Genomic DNA, 20,231 nt, shown 5'->3' with positions numbered 1-20,231 from the left:
CCAAGCTGTTTTGTATTTCTTCAAATGCAAAGATATTGGTCTAGTACATTGTGAATGATAATCATCGGTGTCTGTTTCTCGATATTGTATCCGACGACACTGGGCACTCATTTGTACTCTTCGAGATCCAAACCACAATCAACTATCTCTTATCCAGAACGTAACATTTAGCACATCACCAGAACAAATAAGGTCGTGTTCGCGTATGTAAGGAAAATATCCCGCGTGTAGTTGTTTCCAAAGATAAACCGTCTGCAACGGCCGTTTTGCTGATACAACGTTGACCCACCATGCATCTGATACCGTGTGGTAATTAAACACAGGGTCTTTCGCTTACCCATTCCTCACGAAAGCGTTGAGTACCAACCATTATTGCGGCATAACTCAACAGTAGTGCTGCCGTATTTCAACTGATTACTAGAGGCCGCTTTTGATCCTTGAAAGATATGGATCTTGATTGATTGCCTTCTTATGAGTCGTTCTTCATTGAGTTACGTCGCTGTACGATTTGGATAGATGAAGCCCTTTAAATAGTACCAGATAAGCAAAGTTTATGGTCGTGGAAAGGGGGCAACTCATGAACATAGAAACGTGTGAATGTGAAAGGGACAATTTATATATACAGATATTCCCATGACCACTTCTATCATTAAATGTGACGCAAACATCACTACTGACCTAACATCTCATTGCTTCGTTTATGAAATGTCTTAAATATTGTCATTCTCGATTAAAAATGAATGCAAGATGTGTAACAAAGAATTATGTTTCATGACATGTGTAGCTGAGAAAGAGAGGAATATAGTTAGATAACAATTATGCAATTGAATACCTAATTTGCATAATTAATGGAAAAATACTCTAAGTCCATAGTCGTAAATGATGGAGATTTCATTCTTGCAGCATTTAGAAGTTAAGTAAATGTGGACATAATCAGACATCAGTCATGCAAATAAGGGGTTCATTTACAACATTTATGAGAAAATGCTACAATAGCCTCCTTTGCTAAGATAAGACCCATACTTTGAACAACTTGTGTTACTTGGGTAGAGAAGATAATCAACTGACAAAATTCATGCAAATGAGGACCTAATTTGCATAATGAAAGGGAAACATTTATGATATGCCACTCGAAAACCTCAGCATCAGTCGGCGAAGGCATGGGGTGGAGGAACTCTAGTTATAGATTTTTCTAAAAGGTGTCCTTTTTTTAAATTACTATTCTCTCCCTCCGTCTTCTCCTTCTCTCTCCGTCTAATCGCCTCTTTCTAACACTGTCGGGTTGTCCTTTCCGGGAGCGGACCTGGGCAGGTTGCTGGAAGCCGGCAGTCTGGTGCACAGGAACACCATGGGGAGACACAGGACGATCAGCAGATAGAAGGACAGGTGATGATCCAGCGGCCAGGGCATCCCTGTCGATAAATTAGCTGTAGGTTACCAAAGCAAAATAAGTCTTTCCCAAAATCATCGTATCAACCATCATGCCAAATTGATCAGAAAGAAAATAAGATTTAGTCCGTGGATGGAAAACCGATTCAGTCAGACGATACTGAACTGGTGACTTTCTTCTAGTCTTTGTTGTAACAGAATTTCTACTTAATGTTGGAGATTGTAGTACATGCCAGTGGCCCGATGCCCTACCCTTATCAGTGGTCCAAGCGAACAGGTTAGCGCTCACCGCCGGCCCCACCAGCCGGGCCAGCCCCGCCAGGGTCTGCGCGATGCCGTTGACTGTCCCCCGGGTGGTTTGCTTTACCGACAAACATGACAAAAGGACAACACTGTAAATATCAGCATTTACCAACAGTAAAATTGTACGCAATGAATTCTTTTATACTGAGTTGAGGATTATTATGTCCTTTCTTTTATAACAATTCTCGTCTATTGCAACTGAAGACATCTTCGTGAACAAAGGAGCGTTAAACTTGAGGGAACACCAGGCGTCCGGTAGGAAGAAATATTACTCACAACACCGGCGTTTCCAACCATCACGATACAGGACAGATACGCTAGAGTGCTGAAAGACAGAGGAAAGACATTTATCCTAAGACTCACCGAGTAACGTTTTTGTCTCATTTCCAATCCGGGGCCCGACCGGGCTGTTTGCGAAAACGAAAAATAAAAATTGCATATCAAGAAAATACACAATAACTGGTTAGGAATATTTTTTCCATTCTGTGTCTTTTGTTGTCTGTTATATCAAATGTTTGTTCCCACAAGCTGCCCGGCTGGGCCCCGGATTGGAAATGGGACCGAAGCAAAACTAGCTTTGCCTGACTGATTTGGTCGGAAAGATTCTACTCGCCTGTCTGTTTATTTTCTAGCATTGCTATTCTTAGTTTTTCGCCATTGTATTGTTCCCGACATAAACATGTTCATGGATTTCAAGACAGATACGCGAGAGTGTTGAGAGACGGTCTGAAAAAGTCCACTAGTCTATCTGTTTATTGGCGACGCTTCAGGAGCGCGCCAAACACTTATATTATGTATCTAGTTCCAAAGAATTCCATAGATCCCAGAACGGCGACCTCGCTGTAACGGCGAGCTACGACCCAAACTTTGACTGAGCGCTCAACGAGTTTTTATAGAAAAAACTTTACGTTTTGAGCGTTTTGTTTTGTAATACTTTTACATTTTGCATGATATTCCAATTATGAAGTCATGACTTACAGAAATCCAATTTAGGTCGCAGCGAGGTCACAGCGCGATCGCCCTCTAGTGGAATGGAGGCCTAAGACACAAATTCTACTTCACAGTAGCAGCAATAATCAGTAGCGTACCTTCCCTGTTCCATGAGAACCACAACAAACAACAATGGGCCCCAAACCCTGGCGGGAACGTCTGAGGCCGGGTGCTGGGAGGTCTTCCTCCGGTCCCCGGCTAGCCGACACTGGCCGGTAAGTGGCCTCAAGACTGTCGTGTTCATTTCTGCTGTCGCTGCTGCTGGGTACAAGGAAGTTGTTTGCATGTAACTTTCTGTTACTAGTGGTGAGGTCGAGAGATGCCCAGGATCAGCCGTGGAGTTTAGTGTGAAATCGCTAGAGTTCGCTGTTTGCTGACTCGTTATGGCACCTGTGATGTCGACCATGGACGGAAGCATGATGACCCCCACTGCGTACAGCGCAACCCCGGATATGTACATCGTCTTGTAGGTGAACTTGGACGCCAAGAAAGGGTTTAGTGTTGCCTTAAAGAGAGAGAATCGCAGAAGATAACAATTATCCTGTTTGATGTAAACCGTATGCCATAAAGGGTTAGAATGCCATGGCATGTGGTCTAATTCAACAATTGAAGAAAGGCCCTTGCTTAAGTCCTCTGTGCATATATACATCTTTAGAAAACCGACGGTTTTGAACGGATTGGTACAATGGGAGGGTCAGTTTCTTGTCAATGCGGCATTCATAAACAACGTGTTTGATTTTGGATCCGTTTGGTTGTATGTTTGTGCCTATATCTGTTGTTTGATTTCATATCTAAAAGAAAGAAGGCTGAAATACATGCGTGACGGCGCCGTAAATGTGAGCAGTGACCATGACGATGGAAATCTCTGCAGCATCAAAGTTGTAGCCGCCATGTTGGGAGTCAGACACCAGGAGGAGGGGCAGCATCTGCAGGGTGTGTATGTAGGTCACTAACATGACTTGAGAAGCTGTAGATGGATCTTCATGATATTTGTATGTAGGTCAATGTAGGTAAGTAGCGGTTGTGCAAAGGTCAAGTTCTAAAATGGTTCACCTGGCGTATTCCAACGGTACTACAGCGGGCTGTGTATGTATGTATATGTGTTTGTATGTGGACAACATAACTCGGGAAGCTGTGGATGGTTCTGCATGATATTTGGTGGATGGTTAGGGATCACAAATCGATAGACATCAATTATGCAAATGTGTGCATATTTTGCATGATTAATTAGAAAATTCTATAATACCATAGTGGTAAATGATGGGAATTTCATTCTTGCGGCATTTGGAAGCTAAGTACAGGTGAACATTATTTGACATAGATCGCGTACATCATTTATTAAGAAATACTTTAATAGCCTTCTTTGCTAAAAGAAGGCTTTCATGCTTTGAACATATTGTGTCATTTGGGTAGAAAAGATGATCCACTGATACTGGTATGCTTATGCTAATGAGGCCCTTATTTGTATAACCAATGAGAAACATTTATAATACATCGCTGGAAAAGGTTAGCATTATATTTGGTGAAGGTATGAGGTCGTGGAACTCTAGTTGTTTCTGAAATAACAATGATAGCACACAATACAAAGGTAACTCAGGCAACTGGATACGTTTTGTAAACGGTAAGATGTTTGTTTTTTGTCGATGAAATTCGTTGAATGCTTTGTCAATTCGATCGGCCGCAGCGACCCGCCAGCGTGCCGCGGGTCCAGTGAGAGGGGGGCTTAATCGAGTATCTGACCTGAGCGCTGCAGATGTGCGCCAGCGCGAAGAGTGCGTACAGCGCACAGGGGATCAGCACCAGTCTGTCCCGCAGCAGGCTGCACGTGGACTCTTCTTGTCCTGTGGGAAAAACTTCAACAGTTACACTTAACGTTACTAGTCCAACCGGTCGTAGGATGTTTTTGCTCAACATATATCGATTTGAAAGTTATCTACAAGCGTTTCTATACGAAATATGTGAGTTATGAAATGACCTTCTAATTATTTGTTAATTGTGATCGTGACGGAAATTTGACGCAAGCGCAACATGTAAGCCAAAGAGTAACCTAAACGGCTTTACGTTAAACCCCGGTTAAGCACCGGTTACACACAGCCGAACATAGCCTCCCGACCACTTGCCAACCATGGTTGGCGGTAGGTCGTGAGCAATCTGACCAGTTTTGGTCCACGCCTATTTTTTGCACCAACCATGTCCTAACCATTTCTCAACCATCTCCCAGTTAACCATTAAATGACTTACTCCCGACCGAGTTCCGAATGCTTTCTAACCTACTCCCAACCACCCAAACCTCTAGCAGCAGACTGCCGAATCTCTCCTGATTCCCAGCCGATTGCCAACCCCCTCACGAATGAAAATGGCATGAACAGCGATTTTTGAAATATATCTAAAATGTTTTTAACATCTTCGCGAGATCAAATTTAGATTACAGTTAGCTTCAATATAGCTTTTAGGGTTCTTCTCAGTGGTCGAGGGCCATGGTCGGATATGTGTAACCGTGATTTTACTCACGATGTGTTTTTTTCCTGTCTTCTTCTTCCACATAATCGGTAGATCTTTCGGTCAGACTGATATAATCCTCTCTTGCTCTCTTGTCCAGAGATTCGCTCAGGAAAACGTAGCCAACCGTTGTGGAAAGTAATATTCAAATCAAAACCACTTATCATCGTAGTTTTTAAAATCTAATAATTTCTAGGTCTTACCCACATACCAAATAACATGAAGATATATTAAGGAATTCTCAAGTTATCGTGACACACACACAAGAACGCTGACAAAAACGTAACCTTCAAGGCAAAGATAACAAATAGGGCAATGTAATCAGACAAATTGTAGCATAATGTAGGCAAGAACAGAGAAAAAACTGTGTTTCGAGACATTTGAGTGCCCAGTACATCTGATGTCAGAAACTACAGTCAGTCTTGCATGGAAAGTTAACGTTAGAAATGTCTGCGAATTAAATACAACGGAGGCGAGGCACCTATCAGAAAGGGTAACTGCAGGCATGCCACTACGGTGCAGGGCAGCATGTACGGGAACTGCTTGAAGAACGGTGTGTCAAACATCGGGAATCTTGTAGCTGGACAGGCCAAAAATCCACCCAGTACCGGACCCTAGGCATTAGTAATGTCATTGATTAGAAGATCAGAAGTTAACAACTCTAATATCGTCAAGTGAGAGAGAGAGAGAGAGAGAGAGAGAGAGATCATGAAGCACGTAATACGTTTATCAAACAGTTTTACGCAGTTTTAACAAACAGGACAATGGAATCGGACACAATAGTGTTGCCAACATTACGTAACAGAGTGTGCTCACCACAAACGATGCCACAGAGAAGGGAATCCCGATCGTTGAAAATGCAAATGCGTGGTACTTTTCAGGACAGATCTGCAGGGATAAGCGCACGGTGGATGAGTTAGCAGGGATTGATTTAAATTCGTGAAACAGGATAGTCTACCAGTTTGTTTCGCCTGTCTTTGTACACAACTGACACGACCTCGGAATTGCTTTAGCAAACCAAGCTTAGAACGACGGGAATCTAGCCAGGATTGACACCAAAGACAGATCAATTTTTTGGACCAAATCTAGCATCGCAAGAAAACAGTTATTCAAGCAACTGCATAGATTTTGGAAACGGTCAGGTAGTATACACTTGTCCTTTTTCTCAGTGAAACTCACGTGGTACCTCGTGGCAGTGCATACTATCTGAAACGTCTAACCGTTTTCAAAATCCACACAGATGCTTCTGAAACTGTTTTCTTGCGTATCTTATTACCTGGATGTCTAACCTTTATCGACAAACCTACCATCCATCCATCCAAATGGAAGACGTAAAGTAAATTCACCTCGTATAGGTACGTCTTTGCCACGACCAGTTTGCCGCTCAGCAGCCCTTCGAAAAAGTGCACACCGATGGTCCATAAGAAGGAGAAACTTGGAGGAAACAAACCGATCGATCAGGACGTGTTAGCATATAAACATTGCTACGACTCATATCAAAACGCTTTATAAACAGCATCAATCTTTATTGACACAACAAAAGTACAGGTCTACCACAACAATACATACAAACAAACAAACAAGTGGATACAAATGAATTAACCTGCGTGCACGTATGAGAATAAGTCCGAACATGTTGAGTTTGACGTGTCATTTGCATTACTGGTTCTAAGTATTAAATTGATCCAACACCCGGTGAGAACCTGAAAATAGATCGACGAGTTTGCCTTTTTGGGACCAGTTAAAGCTTTTCAATACCATGATGCATGATTGAGGATATGTTGTGAAACTTACAGTAGGAGGTCAACGAGACTATTCATAACATCCTGCTTGATCATGAACTTTTTATACATTCAAGCACACATTCAGTATTATAGTACATAAAGTAGCAAATAAAGCTGATGATGCATATATATATATATGGGTTTCTATATTGTTGGATTACTGTGTACGTGTAAAAGTGAAGTATCATGCGTTCTGTAGGTCTTACCTGAAGCCCACTAGCACAGTACCCAGCATCACTACCGTGACACTACTCAGCAGTATGGGTCTGGGCAAAAAGAAACATTATCGTACATTAACAGAGCGACATCACTATTGCGCTTAAATTATTTTTTTTTAGCTAATAAGCAATTCAAATCTTAGTAAATAAGACAAATTTATCCATAAGCACATTGTTCTCTAAGTTATTTGTGACTCATGTTTGTTTTGTGGTATAACACCCGGAGAAATTTTTGACGATTGTCTTATACAATATGGTCGGATTTCCAATGATCGTGGTCTTCACGGTATGCCTCATATGAAATATTTTGTACACTTTGGGAACGTCTGTTGAAACACAAAACAAATGAGAATGTGGTGATCTCATATGTTGGAAGTAAATTAAAGGATATTGACCCTACCTTCTGCCAACAATGTCCGACAGTTTGCCCCACTGAAAGAGTAATGCACAGCTTCTTTCATTACTTTTGCATGTCTATAAATTGAAATGTAGAAAAACACACATAAATGGTTCAGACAATTAGAATCCAGAGCACTGAGGCTGTGCAATAAGAGCTAATATGATATCATGTATCTGTACTAGGCTTCAACTTTGACTAGCTTTGTTTAGAATGACATTGCAATAATTCGTTTTGACTGCTTATAATATGTTTGTACATTTGTAATATCATAATTGCTTGTGACATTGATATTATGTAAGAAATGGTTTCAATGTAACTATCAACACATTTCATGTTATCATGCAAATGTAACATGCAAGTTGATTGCAATAAATCTGAATCTAATCTAGAACAAAAAGAATTTCCTACCATAAAACAGCCGAGAAGCTGGCCAGCCGCAATCGCACTCGTCAGAAAACCGGTATAATACCCTAACCGAGAGGGATACAGAGAGATCATATAACTGTATAGATGCTTAGCTATAGACCTTTACCTATTTCACACAGACGCTACCTTCGCTGAGAAGGTAATGTTTTCGGTGCTTATTTTCTGCACGTGAGTGTGTATGTTAGTGCGTGTTTACGTGTGTGTGTGTGTTTGTGTTCACTTGTTTGTTTGCTTGTGTACAGCATAACTTTGAAAGTTGCGGATTCGTATGATATGTTGTATGTGGGTAAGTGCCAGCAAAACAGGTATGAGGTCGAATTCTAGTATTTTTCTTTGTGTTTAGAATTGATATGAAAATTATGAAGCGAACTGCGATGTACCTATCTGATTACTCTTCAGGTAAGGGAAGAAGTCGTGTGTGAGGAACGGCAGAAACGGTTTTTTTGCACTTCCAGCGATGGACCCTGACGTCAGAAGCACAGCTAAAACTGTAACCTGAAACCAAGACGACATTTTCTCGGTAACCAAAATAAAAACAGATCTTAAGCCTCTAGAAGACAGAAGAATAAATTTCAGACTATGAATGATGTAAAAATGGCTGACGAACTGGTGGACTTACCAACCACGAAGTATCCAATACTAGCTCAGAAAAGAATAATAAATAGTCATCCCGTCAATTACCAGAGTTATGTACTAGTGCGCACTTGAATATACGCACAGGTTTGAAAGGAACTTTACTCACGTCCGGGTTTCATTATTGTATGTAAATAAACGATCATGTATGTCAATATTGTATGTATATAAACCATCCTGAGTCCACGTAGACATGCAGACATCATGCAATTTATATTTATGAAGATGAGCACATTATCCCTTTGCTTTTTTGTTCGTCGACTTTCGAATTGAACAATACAGTCGTAAAAGGTGTTATCGTTGTTCCCGACGTGTAAAACATTGATTTGTTAGTATGGATGTTATAGACCTGTGCTGACTTAAAAATTCAAGTATTACAGCAGTAATTGTGACCACAAAAAATAGAAGGCTGATTTTGCATGCCCACACTATATCAACTGAAGTCAAATATTCATTGATTTGGTATGTCCATACTGTATGAAATGAACTCCAACACTCACATGAAGACGAGACACCCCTGTAATTGTTACATACCTGTTTTACCGGAAACTCGCGCCACAGCACCCTGAGCCAGTTTATACCATCCATATTTACAAACCCGGATTCTGTACAGGTAACACGTCACCAAACATGGACGCCTTGCCAGCTGTCGATCCCAAAATATGGCTAGGTTTTTGCTTAGGTTCGGTGGGTAACCGGAAACACGATATTTTTCAAAAATGTATATTTCGGGCTCCTGTGCCCTGGTATTACAACTAAATGACCTGAAATTGGGTATAAGCCAAAGAGTTTTTTTTTGGGGGGGGGGGGGGCATTTTTGGGCAAAAATCCTATATTGGGCTCCTGTGCCCTGGTATTACAGCCAAATGACCTGAAATTCGGTATAAGCCTTGAACATGTACCAGCAGGACTTCAATCACATGTTTGGTATGCAGAACTTCAAAATGACACATTTTAAGGACTTTGGGCCCATTTTCAGACAAAAAGAGGGCCAAAAGTCCTATCCCCGTTCCACGTTCGCAAAATTTGGCAACTTGACGGGAGCGGTACTGCAGATGAGGCTCTCATTTGGTCTATATTCCCAATTTGTAAAATGTGAAAGTACAAAAGACATCATAAGTTAGTTAGTTTTTACATATATTCTGAATTTCTTCTAATACTTTTCAAAACACGATTTGACTTAAATAGGATCGGTTTGCATATGCGGGGCTGGAGCTCATGCCACATCAGTTGAAGCGCCACCTACATTCATGAAGACATCACGTCTTATCCGGATATCCGTAATTAGTAGGTTTCATGTGAACAAAACACCCGCCTTCCTTTGAGAACCCTGGCCGTTTTCTCAACAGCTCATATATGCTTATACAATCTAGACACAAAATGATACAAGGACATTTATCAGTTTATGAATCATTTTATAATGACGACACCTAACAATTCCACTTTCTCGAAAACCGGCACCTTCCAATCTTTTGCATGACAAAATAAACTATTTTTAATCCAAAAAAATGAATTCTGTACATGTACCTGATATCAAACCGAATGATATGGATGGTAAATTTGAGAGACAGCTTGCTCTCTTTGTTTACTTCTAGACTGCGGGCCATACAAATTGAGATGTTAAATTACACTTAAGTAAGTTGTGTAGGAAGCAGACAATTTGTTTCCAAAACATCTTTATCATCTATTCCGTCACTCCACGTCTTATTATCGTTTTTTCTCAAATGTGTCCTTAATTTCTCTTCTCTTCCCTCTTCTTTTTCCTCTCCCGCTTCCTTCGTCTCGTCTTCTCCTTCCGACACCGTCGGGCTGTCCTTTCCGGGAGCGGACCTGGGCAGGTTGCTGGAAGCCGGCAGTCTCGTGCAGAGAAACACCATGAGGAGACACAGTACGATCAACAGATAGAAGGCCAGGTGATGATCCAATGGCCAGGGCATCCCTGAGGATAAACGAAGGAAAAACAAGCACCCAATCAGGTTATTGAAGCAAAAAGTCTTCCCCAAAATCATGATATCGAGCATAGCCAAAATGATCAGAAGGTAAATGAAGTTTAGTCCGTGGAAATTGAAAACCGATTCAATCAGATGATACTGCACTGGTGACTTTCTTCTAGTATTTGAAACAGAATGTCTACTTTATGTTGCAGATTATTGTGCTTGCAGTGGCCTGATGCCGACATGCCCTACGGTCCCTACCGTTATCAGTGGTCCAAGCGAACAGATTACCGCTCACCGCCGGCCCCACCAGCCGGGCCAGCCCCGCCAGGGTCTGCGCGATGCCGTTGACTGTCCCCCGGGTGGTTTGCTTTACCGACAAAAAAGGACATCACTGTAAATATCAGTATTGACCAACGCTGAAATTGTATGCAATACAATTCCCATTCATACTGAGCTGAGGATTAGTAGGCCCTTTCTTTTAGTACTATTGCATCTGAAGACATCTTTGTGCACAAATTAAGGTACATTTTTTTAAATGTTAATCTTGAGGAAACACCAGGCGTACGGTAGGAGGAATGTTACTCACAACACCGGCGTTTCCCACCATCACGACACAGGACAGATATGCTAGAGACCTGAAAAACGGAAGAAAGACATTTTATCCAAAGAATCACTCAGAAACTAGCTATGCCTGACTGATTTGACGGGAAAATTCCACTCCTCTGCCTGTTTATATGCTATTGTTTTTTTCCCCCAGTGTATCAACATGGTCGCGAATTTCAGGAGAACACACATCCACCACCCCGTGGCCTGGCTATGGTTATCCGGACCCTTGTAAATGATCGATACTGCCGGCCATAGAAAATGGAGAATCGCTGGCACCCCGTTCCACTAGAACAGCGATCTCGCTGCAACCGCGCGCTGCGACCTGAAATTTGACTGAGCGCTCAGCGAATTTCATAGATACACAACAAATGTACTTAAGCTTTCTGCGTTTTGTTGTCTTTTATTCACACTTTTACATTTTGCATGATATTCCAATTATGAAATCAAGGGTTACACAAATACAATTTAGGTCGCATGCACAGCGAGGTCGCAACAGGAACGCCGTCTAGTTAAATCGGGGCCTAACAAACAAATTCTACTTCACAGTAGCAGCAATGTGAATGATCAGTAGCTTACATCCCCTGATCCATCAGCACCGCGACAAACAGCAGTAGACCCCAGACCCTGGCGGGCACCTCTGAGACCGGGTGCTGGGAGGTCTTCCTCCGGTCCCCGGCTAGCCGACACTGGCCGGTAAGTGGCCTCGAGACTGTTGTGTTTAGTTCTGCCGTCGCTGATGCTAGGTACAAGGAAGATGCTGAATTGTGATGTAAAGTTGTTTGCATGTAACTTTCTGTTACTGTTGGCGAGGTCGAGAGATGCCCGGGATCAGTCGTGAAGTTCAGTGTGAAATCGCTAGAGTTCGCTGTTTGGTTTGCGACTTTAAGAAGTTGCTGACCCGTTATGGTACCTGTGATGTCGACCATGGACGGAAGCAAGACGACCCCCAATGCGTACAGCGCAACCCCGGATATGTACACCGTCTTGTAGGTGAACTTGGTCGCCAAGAAAGGGTTTATTGTTGCCTTAAAGAGAGAGAATCGAAGAAGGTTTAGTGTTGCCTTAAGAAGAGAAAATCGCAAAAGATAACAATAATCCTGTTAGATGTAAACTGTATGATAAAGTGTCAAAATACCATGGCTAATACACAACTCTATAAAGAATGTCCCTTGCTAAAGTCCTCTGTGCATATGTAGATCTTTAGAACACCGGCGGTTTTAACGGATTGGAATAATGGAAGGGTCAATTGCAAGTTTACTAAAAGTCCGTTTCTTGCCATTTGTATTCATTAACAACGTGTTCGATTTTGGATCCGTTTGTTTGTTTGTGCTTATGTCTGCTGCTTGACTTAGTATTCAAAATAAAGATGGCTGAAATACATGCGTGATGGCGCCGTAAATGTGACTAGTGATCATGACGATGGAAATCTCTGCAGCATCAAAGTTGTAGCCGCCATGTTGGGAGCCAGACACCAGGAGGAGGGGCAGCATCTGCAGGCACGGTAAAAAACAAACACTGCGCCATCGTTCAACGGGTCAGAAACATCGTCTAACGTATAATCCCAAACTACCCACATACCTGTTAGCAACTTTCACGTCATTCAGCTTTAAAATGAAGATATAACGCCCCCGTTGCAATTGACGACCTCAGTCTCCACAAGCAAACCGGAATGTACAGGAAGCACGTACGCTAAAGAATAAAGACAATGTAGGGACGGACGACTAGAAGGAAACATCGGCATCGGAGGGTTTTTATAATGTGGTTGTGACAATGATGACACAAATATACAAATATACTCGAGCAACTTGATACGTTCTGTAAACGGTCAGACGTTTCCGATAGTATATCCTCTGGCTTTCGGTAGTGACAATTGCAAGGGGATAAGTATGTTAGCCGAAGTTGTCTTTGAAACCAACCTCGTTGCTGCAGATGTGCGCCAGCGCGAAGAGGGCGTACAGCGCACAGGGGATCATCACCAGTCTGTCCTGCAGCAGGCTGCACGTGGACTCATCTTCTTCTGTGGGAAAAACTTCAACAGTTACACTAACTAGTCCAAACGCTCAACATATATCGATTTGAGTTATGTACAAGCGTTTACATGCAAAATATGTTACACATAACCGAACATAGCCTCCCGACCACGAACCAACCATGGTTGGCGGTAGGTCGGGAGCAGTCTGACCAGTTATAGGCCACGGCCTTTTTTTGCGCCAACCATGTCCCAACCATTCCCAACGAGTACACCACTGAGTTCCCGACCGAGGCTTCTAGGGTTCTTCTGGTTGGCTAGTGGTCCGGGGCCATGGTCGGCTATGTGTAACCGGGGCTTGAATGGGGGTTTACTGTAAGGCTGTTTGGGCTACTGTTTGGCCTACATGTCACGTTTGCGTCAAATGTCCATACTCACGATGTGGTTTTTCCTCGTCTTCTTCTGCTGCGTCTTGGGTAGATATTTGTCTCAAACTGATATAATCCTCTTTTGGTTTCTTGTCCAGAGATTCCCCCAGGAAAACGTAGCCAACTGTTGTGGAAAGTATTATTCAAATCAAAACCACGTTCTGCATTTATCGTCATATATAGATCTAACAAACTGGGCAATAGAATCAAACACACTGTAACGTAATGGAGTCAACAGTAGAGCAAAACTATATTTTGAGACATTGGGGTGCCCAGTACATCTGATGTCGGTCTTGCATGGAAATTCATAACATCTCTATCAAATAAAACGGAGGCGTGTCACCTGTCAGTAATAATAACTGCAGGCATGCCACCACGGTGCAGGGCAGCATGTACGGGAACTGCTTGAAGAACGGTGTGTCAAACATCGGGAATCTTGTAGCTGGACAGGCCAAAAATCCACCCAGTACCGGACCCTAGGTATGTGGTAATGGCATTGACCAGAAGGTTATAAATCAACAACTCTACCAGCCGGAAATATCATCAAGTGATAAAAAACATATTGGTTCTTTACAACAGAATTTTCTTCCCTAACATCTTGTGGATAATTCAGCGATGATAACAATTCAAAATAGAGAAGACTGAAATAGATATTTGTATACTAGTATACAAGTGTATATATGTACTCACCACAAAATGGGCCACAGAGAAGGGAATCCCGATAAGAGAAAAGGCAAATGCATGGAAATTGGGAGGACAAATCTGCAGGGATAAGCACACAGAGGATGGGTTATGTCAGATGTGTTCAAATTCCTGATACAGGATAATCTATCACTTTCGCAGTGGATCGAATATCTGACGAAGGTTGGAGGTCCAACGGAAAATTCCTGGTGAGTCAGTTCTTGTGTTGGATCAAAGTTTCAATTTTTTTCTAAAATCTATCACTTTGGTTTGGCTGTACACAACTGACACGAGCTCAGTGTGGTATTAGCAAACAACGTTTAAACAACAGGGATCTAGTCAGGATGCCTTGATCGCAAGGTGGTTATTCCAAAAAAACATAGGGTCCATCCAAACAATATAATGTCCTTGATCCAAATAAGTGGCGTAAATATTCACCTCGTATAGGTACGTCTTGGCCACGCCCAGAGTGCCGTTCAGCAGCCCTTCGATAAACTGCACACCGACGGTCCATAAGAAGGAGAAACTTGGAGGAAACAAACCGAGCGGTCAGCACGTGTTGGAATGTAAAACTCACCCGTGCTGCTACGACACAACGATTTAAGTTGATCGGCGAGGACGGGCGTAAATTCGGCAAGCTGACCTTTTTTGTGTTTTGTATGAAGTTGAAGCTTATCAATACGTTATTGCGTGGTTGAGGACATATTGTAAAAATTGCTATATTTATTTAACCAGATAAGCCAAAGTAGTTCAACCACACTACTCATTAAAAAATACGGCTCTTGGAGGCAAATGTGCAGATGTTGGCACATTGGTGCACCACACCCGTGTGTGTTTTGGGGCACACGTTTGACAGACTAGCCGAAAAAGCTCGGTGGGCGTCACTTAACCGTTATAGTAGACATATCGTGCTAAAAGTGTTTTTTCCCGAGCGAACAATGTCGGGCCAACCTCTTGTATGACGATCAACTTGTGTATACATTCAGGTGGAGGGGAGATGGGTTTCTACATTGTTGGATTGCTGTGTGAAAGTGCAGTGCAGTACCATGTATCCTGATGGTATTACCTGAAGCCGACTAGCAGAGTGCCCAGCATCAGCACCGTGGCACTACTCAACAGTATGGGTCTGGGCAGAAAGAAACATTCTCATACATTAATAGCTAGTCGTCCGACGTCACTATTGCGCTTAAGTGTATACAAGCAACTCAAAACTATGTAATTGTAGTATAAAAATATGCAAAAAAAGTACACTTTACTATTCTTTTTTAATTTTTTTTAATTATTTCTTTAGTTTGAATTCTAATTTTGAGACTGATGTTTGTTTTGTGGTATGACATCCCGGGAAATTTGATTGTGTTATATAACATGTTCAGATCTCCAGTGATTGTGAACTTCACGGCATGACACATGTGAGAGATTTCCCTTGCAGCGGTCGCCGGAGTCACAAGTCTTCTTTTTTTTCAAAACGCAAAGAATACAGTTACCTGTACTTGAATAACACACCTTTCGTGAATTTCTTTCCTTTGTACATCCATTAAAATCGCTGTAATCACGCTGTGCTTTTTGCAATGAAAATAAACAGGTCACAAAAACGTTAGAAAGCTGCGATTCAGCTCCTACTTTCTGCATGTTGGATGTAAATTAAAGGATATTGACCCTACCTTCTGCCAACAATGTCCGACAGTTTGCCCCACTGAAAGAGCAATGCACAAATTCTTTCATTAAATTTGCATGTCTATAAATGTAGAGAAAAAACACAAATGGTTCAGACAAGCAGTGCAACAAGAAATTCCTACCATAAAACAGCCGAGAAACTGGCCTGTCCAGGTCGCACTCGTCAGGAAACCGGCATAATACCCTAGACGAGAGGGACACATAGATATCATATAAATCTATAGTGTGTGTGTTTCCTTGTTTGTTTGTTTATTGGTCTGTCTATTCGTTTGCTTGCTTGTGCACAGCATAAGTTGGGAAGTTACGGATCCGTAAAAGATATTTTGTATGTGGTTAGGTGCCAGCAAAACAAAGGGCAAGTTCGATTATGGGCCCCCGGCGGCTTTCTGTGACACTGTAGTGTAGCAGGACTTCCGGTTTTGATATTTCGTGTTCTGGACATGCTATGGCCATAATTTCTTGATGGCAGCTCTTGGACTCATAAAGAAGTGGTGTCCCCCCCCCCCCCGGCCAGCAGTTCTGTATAGACTACAGACTGGTTTCAGACTCTGAAAGAGAATGATTCAAGAAGACGTTGACAGATCGTCATGACTTCTGGTATGTAGATAGCTTAAAGGTAAGTGATCATTGACATAGTTAGATGTTATATAGACAATTAATGGCCTCTTTTGCACAATTGATGAGGATATTCTTTAAATCAGCTGCATTCAATAACCGGGGACTTTCAAACACGTGACATATGTTATTAAAAAGAGACGAACGTCAATAGATATTAATCATACAAATGAAGACACCGCTTGCACAATAGATATAATAGCATAGTGGTAAATGATGGGAACCTATCATGATCAGTTGTAAAGGCAGCACCATTTGGTGAAGGTATGAGGTCGTGGAACTCTAGTTTTCATTGGATTATAGAATCGATATGAAAATTATGAAGCAAACTGCTATGTACCTATCTGATTACTCTTCAGGTAGGGAAAGAAGTCGTGTGTGAGGAACGGCAGAAACGGTTGTCTGGTGCTTCCAGCGATGGACCCTGACGCCAGAAGCACAGCTAATACTGTAACCTGAAACCAAGACGACAACTTAGTGTAGTATCATAACGTTAGTATCAATTAAGGCTGTAAAACTGATCATGATATCAGATTCACAGTTTGAATCATCGCAAAAATAACAAGAGTTCCGCGACCTCATATCTCCATGAACAATTCTATTTATGCAAATGACATACACATCTACATAATATATGCTTAATCATAAACACCTTTATCTTACTTACACATGTTGCAATATTGACAGTCCTACAATTTTCCAATTTGATGAATTCCTGTGTTTTTGCATTAATTATGCAAATGAGGAATTTATTTGCATAATTGGTACCTGTTGATGCTCAACTTTCCATAAACTACATATGTTACATGTATTTGAGTCTTATAATGGAAAACACTGCAAATATAGATTTTCCTCATTAGCTATGCAAATTAAGTCCCAATTAGCATAATTTGCACTTCATTATGTAAATCTCTGTCTAAGCTACCTGCATACTAAATATCACGGATATCCGTCGTTCCTTTGTTCAGTTATTCTCCTTAGAAGGTTTTCACGATGACGCCCCTGCAGTTCCAGAGCAAGCTGCTAGGGGGCCCAAACCTACACTACTTTTTCATTACGTCACAAGCTATCTGCCACCCAAAAATCAAGACCACAGCACGTCCAGGTCAAAAGATACAAAAATTGAAGTTCTGCTGCAGTACCAAGGTCACATACCAGGGGGCCCAAAGTTGACCCTGACCTTCGGCTTCACAACACCCGCCCACATACCAAATATCATTGTAATCCATCGAGAGGTTCTTGAGTTATGCTGACTACAAGAGTCCGGAAACACAACACAAACACACACACACACAGACACGCCAAAAACAATATCTCCATTTTTCATGGAGATAATAAGCATATGCACTCACAAAGTAATCCTGGCGACAGAAAAGCGTAAAATCTAAAGTTGATCTGACCCGGTGACCGGAAGTTGTTGTTCCGGTTTGTAACCCAACACCGCGCTACGTCCTTGACCCGCTCAATCTCCAAGCAGAGGTTGGTGGAGAAGATTGTGACCTTTTTATAATAATAATAATAATAATATCAGGTGTATTTGCAGCCAGTGCCACAGGCAGGTACCCAATGTGTAGGGTAATGAGGCTGTTTAACGTGTTCGAGGCACCTCCTCGAGCACGGGACCCCCGTTTTACGTCCCTCCCGGAAGACGATTTCGTGGAAAGCTTCGTGAGGCTACAGCAATCCGGACGTCCTTGGTTGGTCCCCCATCCATTTTGTCATATGCCGTTTTCTGTCGGCACTCTCAGCCAAGAGTTTGGTGGAGAGAGCTGACAGAAAACGGGGCATGTGATAGAAAGGTCACAACTCTTGTCCACATACCCCTGCTTGAAGAGTAAACCGGGCAAGGTCACCACCAACGTAAACACATGGTTTGAAAACGGTCATTACCGGTATATCTTGTCAAAACCAACTATCGACGAGTGCATTTAAACATCTAAAATCCAAAAAAAAATTGTTTTGTGTTGATTTACTATGGATGATTTTATGCCATACTCGCGTGCTGGATTCTTTATTCAATTATTGTATGTAAACTAGAAAGGCAACATTTTCGAAAAAATGCAGGATATTCCCCTCCCATTACCTACACCTCAAATATGACATCCTTAGTATATACTGTAAGGGAATTATGAAGTTTCTGCATGAATTATGGAAGGAGGTCTTCATTAGCATAAGCTATGTCCACGTCTATCTAACCTTCCAAAAGGTACCTACATGTCAAGTATGACATCCATAGCATGTACCGTAAGAGAAATACAAGTTTTTGCACGAATTATGCAAATGAGGTCCTCATTACCAAGATATATGTCCAGGTGTATTCACCTTTCCCAAAGGTACCGACATCTCAAATATGGCATCCATAGCATTTACCGTAAGGGAAATACACGTTTCCGCATGAATAATGCAAACGAGTTCCTCGTTAACATAATGTATGGTCAGGTGTGTTGACCTTTCTTAAAGGTACCTACATCTCAAATATGACATCCGTAGCTTTTGCGGTAGGGGAAATACTAGTACATGTTTTTGCATAAATTATGCAAATGAGGTCTGCATTTGCTTAATTAATGACCAGGCGTGTTCACCTTTTCTAGAGGTACCTACATCTGAAATATGACGTCCGTAGCCTTTACGGTACGGAAAATACAGGTTTATGCCTAAATTATGCAAATGAGGTCCTCATTAGCATAATTTATGTCCAGGTGTATTCACCTTTCCTACATGTACCTACATCTCAAATATGACTTCCGCAGCTTTTACAGCAATGGAAATACAAGTTAATGCATAAATTATGCAAATGAGGTCCCCATTAGCATAATTCATTGTCAGGTGTATTCACCTTTCCTATAGGTACCTACATCTCAAATATAACATCCGGATCATGTAAGGTACATACATGTATAACTTTCTGCAATACCATTAGTAGAGCTACCACCCCACATCTACTTGTGACAGAATAAGAAAGAAGAAGAAGAAAGAAGAAGAAGAAAGAAGAAGAACAGGCAAGCAAAAACAGTATATTCCTTTCCCACTGGAAGGGGAATATAACAAACCATCACAGTGAGCCCACGACGTCAAGTAGACAACATGCAGATCCGTTCTAAAAGTCACGGCTGCAACAATTCACATTCATGAAGATGAGCAGTCGTAATAGCTGTTACTGCTGTCCCCGACGTGTTCAACCAAGGAGGTTTAATCTTGGTTCAACATTTGTTAGTACGGATATTACAGACCTGTACTGACGTGAAAATCTAAGTACTATTGTTTACATGTTTAACATTGTGGGGTGACTAAGATCGAAGACTAATTTTGCATGTCTATGACGTTCCTATATTAATTGATTGAACCATTGATTTTGTATGTCCCTACATTTTAAAATTAAGTCCAACACCCACATGAAGATGACACACGGTGCCCACCTCACCCCCATGTACGTACCTGTTTTACCGGAAACTCGCGCCACAACACTCTGAGCCGCGTTAGCCGGTTACCAACCATGTTTACAAACCCGGATCACGTACAGGTAACACGTCACCAAACACAGACGTCCTGCGGTTACCAGTTTGACAGGTCGTCTACTTAACCTTTCAACTATGACCTATAATACTTCGCGTCTCCTCGACTGAATTAGTCGTAATCTACCAAGCCAAGCACTAAAGAAAGTCAAGGTCTAGTTGTCATG

The 20,231-nt window shown here is 41.8% G+C and overlaps 3 protein-coding genes across 3 annotated transcripts; all 3 read right to left on the bottom strand.

The window, feature by feature from the left end:
* Positions 1–3,342: 3,342 nt before the first annotated feature.
* LOC136440123 (uncharacterized) lies at positions 3,343–6,621 on the bottom strand. Its single transcript, XM_066435963.1, has 6 exons — positions 6,528–6,621; positions 5,998–6,069; positions 5,664–5,795; positions 5,194–5,308; positions 4,423–4,523; positions 3,343–3,608 (listed from the first exon to the last, which is right to left on the bottom strand). Exons 3-6 carry the CDS (start codon positions 5,745–5,747, stop codon positions 3,474–3,476), a joined length of 435 nt encoding a protein of 144 aa, XP_066292060.1. The 5' UTR covers positions 5,748–5,795; positions 5,998–6,069; positions 6,528–6,621; the 3' UTR covers positions 3,343–3,473.
* A 518-nt stretch (positions 6,622–7,139) lies between these two features.
* LOC136440122 (uncharacterized) lies at positions 7,140–9,400 on the bottom strand. The gene is made up of 5 exons (XM_066435962.1): positions 9,177–9,400; positions 8,390–8,504; positions 7,992–8,053; positions 7,584–7,615; positions 7,140–7,231 (listed from the first exon to the last, which is right to left on the bottom strand). The coding sequence occupies exons 1-5, from the start codon at positions 9,228–9,230 to the stop codon at positions 7,168–7,170; spliced, it is 327 nt and encodes a 108-aa protein (XP_066292059.1). The 5' UTR covers positions 9,231–9,400; the 3' UTR covers positions 7,140–7,167.
* Positions 9,401–10,036: 636 nt separating this feature from the next.
* Positions 10,037–20,231, bottom strand: LOC136440120 (uncharacterized). The gene is made up of 15 exons (XM_066435961.1): positions 19,988–20,231; positions 16,893–17,007; positions 16,060–16,121; positions 15,925–15,956; positions 15,330–15,389; positions 14,702–14,789; positions 14,273–14,344; positions 13,926–14,058; positions 13,593–13,706; positions 13,102–13,202; positions 12,565–12,675; positions 11,762–12,210; positions 11,166–11,214; positions 10,838–10,946; positions 10,037–10,581 (listed from the first exon to the last, which is right to left on the bottom strand). The coding sequence occupies exons 1-15, from the start codon at positions 20,045–20,047 to the stop codon at positions 10,274–10,276; spliced, it is 1,863 nt and encodes a 620-aa protein (XP_066292058.1). The 5' UTR covers positions 20,048–20,231; the 3' UTR covers positions 10,037–10,273.

The sequence above is a fragment of the Branchiostoma lanceolatum genome, chromosome 8, assembly GCF_035083965.1.
Source record: "Branchiostoma lanceolatum isolate klBraLanc5 chromosome 8, klBraLanc5.hap2, whole genome shotgun sequence".
NCBI classification, from domain to species: domain Eukaryota; kingdom Metazoa; phylum Chordata; class Leptocardii; order Amphioxiformes; family Branchiostomatidae; genus Branchiostoma; species Branchiostoma lanceolatum.
Note: the sequence above shows the minus strand (reverse complement) of the source record. Positions and strands in the feature narration are given on the sequence as shown.

Coding starts and splice junctions, on each gene's coding strand:
- LOC136440123 (XM_066435963.1), bottom strand. CDS start 5,747: ATGTTTGACACACCGTTCTTCAAGCAGTTCCCGTACATGCTGCCCTGC. Junction 4,524..5,193: donor AGACAGGAAAAAAACACATC/GTGAGTAAAATC, acceptor TTTTTCCCACAG/GACAAGAAGAGTCCACGTGC. Junction 3,609..4,422: donor CGCACATCTGCAGCGCTCAG/GTCAGATACTCG, acceptor CACACCCTGCAG/ATGCTGCCCCTCCTCCTGGT.
- LOC136440122 (XM_066435962.1), bottom strand. CDS start 9,230: ATGGATGGTATAAACTGGCTCAGGGTGCTGTGGCGCGAGTTTCCGGTA. Junction 8,054..8,389: donor CCTGAAGAGTAATCAGATAG/GTACATCGCAGT, acceptor CCTCTCGGTTAG/GGTATTATACCGGTTTTCTG. Junction 7,616..7,991: donor AGCTTCTCGGCTGTTTTATG/GTAGGAAATTCT, acceptor TTACTCTTTCAG/TGGGGCAAACTGTCGGACAT.
- LOC136440120 (XM_066435961.1), bottom strand. CDS start 20,047: ATGGTTGGTAACCGGCTAACGCGGCTCAGAGTGTTGTGGCGCGAGTTT. Junction 15,957..16,059: donor AGTTTCTCGGCTGTTTTATG/GTAGGAATTTCT, acceptor TTGCTCTTTCAG/TGGGGCAAACTGTCGGACAT. Junction 15,390..15,924: donor TCGGACATTGTTGGCAGAAG/GTAGGGTCAATA, acceptor CTTTCTGCCCAG/ACCCATACTGTTGAGTAGTG.